The 4,251-nt window shown below is 45.7% G+C and overlaps 1 protein-coding gene across 1 annotated transcript; it reads left to right on the top strand.

The window, feature by feature from the left end:
• Positions 1-2,334: 2,334 nt before the first annotated feature.
• Positions 2,335-3,270, top strand: LOC137149954 (olfactory receptor 51G2-like). Its single transcript, XM_067543601.1, has one exon. It carries the CDS (start codon positions 2,335-2,337, stop codon positions 3,268-3,270), a length of 936 nt encoding a protein of 311 aa, XP_067399702.1.
• Positions 3,271-4,251: the final 981 nt, after the last annotated feature.

Here is a 4,251-nt window from a genome sequence, read left to right as displayed (position 1 = left end):
TAGCTTCTCCGCCCTCTCTCTGGTCTCAGAGTACCAGATGTCAGCCTCGTCCGTTTCCCTCTCCTGGGCTGGAATCCCACCATTCTCCCACCCTCAGATTGGGTCCTGGGCTGCAGCAAACTGTGGGTCAACTGGGCTTGAATACTCATGCATTTCACCTTGAAATCAACTTTCCCCAAACCTCCATTATAGCACTGTAACAGGCTTTGGGGTTACTCTGTACTACACCAGTGGTTTTCAATCTGCGGTAAACGGATCCCTAGGGGTTTGCAGACTGTTAGATTTCCAAAGGTATTCACAGCTTCATTTGAAATTTGGATGGGGTCTGGAAATGAAAACAGTTGAAAACCACTGTACTATTGACGGAGATCCCAGGGAGTGAATATTGTATAAGCTGATCCCAAAGCCTGTACAGTTCTGTATAAAGGCTGCAGATTGACATCACAGAACCTGAGGCGAACTTGTCAGCTAGTCACCCATGAAAAGAGGAGTTACTAGTTGCAAAGGATTGCCCAGGTTTTTGTTTGCTGACAGGTAATTGAGTGAGGTCTGACAGGCTGCAACCTTTTCAAGTTCTCAAGAAATCCAGATGATACCTCTAACCTCTAACCTGATAAATCATCTCTGAAAGAAGATCAGAGGGGAAAGAATGGGTTTACATGTGTGAGGTAAAGAATAGATGGATAAATGTTGTGAAAAACTTTTCATTCTCATACAGTTATTACAAACCAAACTTTCATTCCATGCATTTCTATGGAAAGCCAGCCACAGACGTGTTGGAATCTGTACAGGAAGGAGCGGGGGTAACATTACTACTTAATGACTTGAGCAGTAGATAGTATTTCAGAGGTATTCCAAATACTCTTTGCAATCGGTTTTTCCTATTAACTCTTTGTTCAGTGAGCAGTTGTATGACACTGTCTCCTGCTAACTGACCAGAAGCTGTTTCTAGCACTTACATTCAGAATCATGCACAAAATAACTCTGCTTCACTTGTATCAGACTTTCCAAAAATTCATGAGACAGCAGAACTACTGTTCTGTGTTTCAGTGAAGCATAGACATGAGGTGAAGGAAAATGAACGTGGATGAAGCAATTTGCAACTCAACTGGATATTAGTGCAAACTGGTGTTTGCACTAGTCACTATTTGGGACATCAGTCCCCCTCCCATGCTCCTGAAATAACTGTCTGTGTTAACTTGTAACTTGCCAAATATCTACAGAACCCTTTCACTGGGAGAGAATAGGGGTCTTGAGCGGCAAAAAAGAAGCCTGTAAGATGATTGACCTCTCTGGATTCAATCAACACTGGCCAGGCTGAGCATTCAGCTTCTCCTGCAGGGATTCTTGTGGGAGCATTTCTTAAATGAAAGTTAATAGCGGCTGGTTCTGATCAAATTTACACATGTAAATCTGGTGTGAGGCTGTTCCATTCAATGTTCCTGAACTCAGAACCTGGCCCTAAGAAATTATCCCAGGTCCTGCAAAGAGGCAGTTGTGTAATTTGGGTTCTTCGGAGTGGAGAAAATAACTAAAATATACGAGTCAATGAAACACGTTTCTAAATAACATAAATGCAAGACAGAAAAATATAATGATCATTTTCACTATACACGTCTCTAGTGTAAAAACATGATACAATGGGCCACACTCAGAAAGGAAGGGTCAGAGAGGATATTTGTGGGAAGTTCAGAACTGAAAAACCACACAGTACTGAAGGAGGCTATGGAACTCACAACCACGAGATATCACTGTGGTCAAGTTTGTAGTAGGATTCAAAGAGGGAAAAGATTTTTATATGGGGAAACAGAAAGTCCAATTACAGAAGTGGGGATTTTTTAAAAAAAATCTGGGAGTGCTATTAAACTTCATGGTTTGCACCATCAAATATATCCAAGTCAGGAGGAAACTTTCCCTGGGAGTTGGTTATCTCACAGCTCTCTACTGCAGGTCTTTTTCTACCTTTCTCTGAAACATCTGGCACTGGGCACTGGATACGGGGCTAGATGGACTATAGGTCTAATGCCGTCTGGTAATGCCTGTCTTACTATAGGTCATGACTATCTTCCATACAGGATCAGACCAATGGTCTAGGTAGCCCAGTATCCTCTCTTCCAACATTAAACAATGGCAGGTGTTTCAATAGAATGAACAGAACAAATAACCATAAGTGTAAATCCAAGGCAATGTCTTTGCTTATCTTTCTTGAGCTCCTAGAAGTCTCTAGACTTGCATTGAGAGCAGAATGATTTCTCGTTCAATATCATCAAGTCTCCTGTTACTTTTCCTTTCAGGAAATAAACTTCAAAATTCCTCGGGCCTCCCCAGTGCATCATGTCAGCTGTCAATGACACCAAATTTCAACCTGCAGTTTTCCTTCTCACCGGAATACCTGGGCAGGAAAAATTCCATGTCTGGATTTCTATCCCCATCTGCTTAATGTACGTTATTGCCATAGTAGGAAATTCAGTCATTCTGTTCATTATAAAACCAGATCCGACTCTCCATGAGCCCATGTACATTTTCCTTTCCATGTTGGCCATCACAGACATTGGCTTATCGCTATCCACCATACCAACCATACTGAGCATATTCTGGTTTAACTCTAGGGAGATCAGTTTTGATGCCTGTTTTGCCCAGCTGTTCTTCATCCACTCGCTTTCGATAACTGAATCCTCTGTGCTCTTGTGCATGGCCTTTGACCGCTTTGTTGCAATCTGTAACCCACTGAGATATGATTCCATCTTAACCCCACCCAGAATAGCCAAGATGGGACTGGGGGCTCTGCTAAGAGGGGTTAGCATTATGCTCCCCTACCCCATTCTCCTGAAACACTACCGATACTGTCATGCCAATGTCCTCTCCCATTCCTACTGCCTGAACCAGGAAGTCATGAAGATGGCTTGTTCGGATATCAGAGCCCACAACATCTACAGCTTCTTTACAGTGCTCACTTCCGCGGGGTTGGATGTCCTGCTTATCCTCCTGTCTTATGTGATGATCCTCAAAACAGTGCTGAGCATTGCATCCCATGCGGAGCGCCTCAAGGCCTTGAACACCTGTGTCTCCCACGTCTCTGTCGTCCTGATCTTCTACATGCCATGGATCAGCTTGAATGTGATACACAGATTCGTGCAGAACTTTTCTCCCTTGGTTCAGAGTCTCATGAGCAAGGTCTATTTGCTGGTCCCACCCTTGATGAACCCAATCGTGTACAGCGTGAAAACCAAAGCCATTCGTGCCAGGTTAATCAGGGTGTTCGTCAAGTGAAGGGTCAAGTCATCACCCGGCTCCAGAGCTGATGACAAGTGGGATGAAAAACACCAGCCACCTATTCCATCCTAGACACTTCCAGAAGACATGAGAGGACATGAGCTCCTGAACCCCATCACTAGCTGATAAAGAAGGAGAGCACACTGGGGATCGGGACCAAGGCAGGCAGCAGTATTTACAAAGACTTTGTGTTTATGTACAGCCAGAGGATCAGATGGATGTTATCTCATAAAGAGCTATATCAGTGTCAGCCTCAGACCTCAGAATTTCTGTGAATATAGTCAAGACAGAGAAAAAACATAGATGTTTTCTCCCATTGTCCATGACCTGTCACTGTCCTGTCTCTGGTTAAACACCCAGGGGCCATGAGAAAAGCTACAGAGCTGTTTTGCAGTCGCAGACCTGGCCCTTCCTCAACACTCTGGCTGCTGCGTGATCCATGAGAGTGGCACCATCTGTGAGCGGGGCTATGTAAGGGGCACGGCTGCCCACCGTTCCCTGCGCCCTCACCTGTGACCGAGGCATTTCAGAGCCAGGATGAAATCAGGAGCCTTAAGAGATGCCATTCAGGCAGCTCCCCGGCCTCATGGATGGCTCTGCACAAAGCACCTGCCAACCCAGCATACTGCCCCAGGCAGAGCAGAGCTGCGTCTGTGAGTGAGAGTCGCACGCACAAGAGTCTGACTAGAGATTCAGGACCAGTTTCCCTCCCCATCCCCTTCATTTGTGATGCCCCAGCCATGGAAAGGGCTGGAAATGGGCCTCAGCTCCCCAGCAGAGGCACAGCCAGCTCCAAAGCTCACCCCAGCCCTTCAGTGGCCATTAGATGGGGTGTGTCAGGGATTCTTCCCTTTGAGGGAGATTCAACACCTGCTCCATGGTGTAGCCCTTAAGGTTCCTGGTACTTTAGGAGCTGCCCGAGGCCTAGCAGAGACAGCTACGGGGTGAGAAGAAGATGGTCCCGGCTGAGGAATAGTT

The sequence above is a fragment of the Emydura macquarii genome, unplaced genomic scaffold, assembly GCF_026122565.2.
Source record: "Emydura macquarii macquarii isolate MOO-44397 ecotype Brisbane River unplaced genomic scaffold, CSIRO-AGI_Emac_v2 contig_920, whole genome shotgun sequence".
Classification (NCBI taxonomy): domain Eukaryota; kingdom Metazoa; phylum Chordata; order Testudines; family Chelidae; genus Emydura; species Emydura macquarii.
Note: the sequence above shows the minus strand (reverse complement) of the source record. Positions and strands in the feature narration are given on the sequence as shown.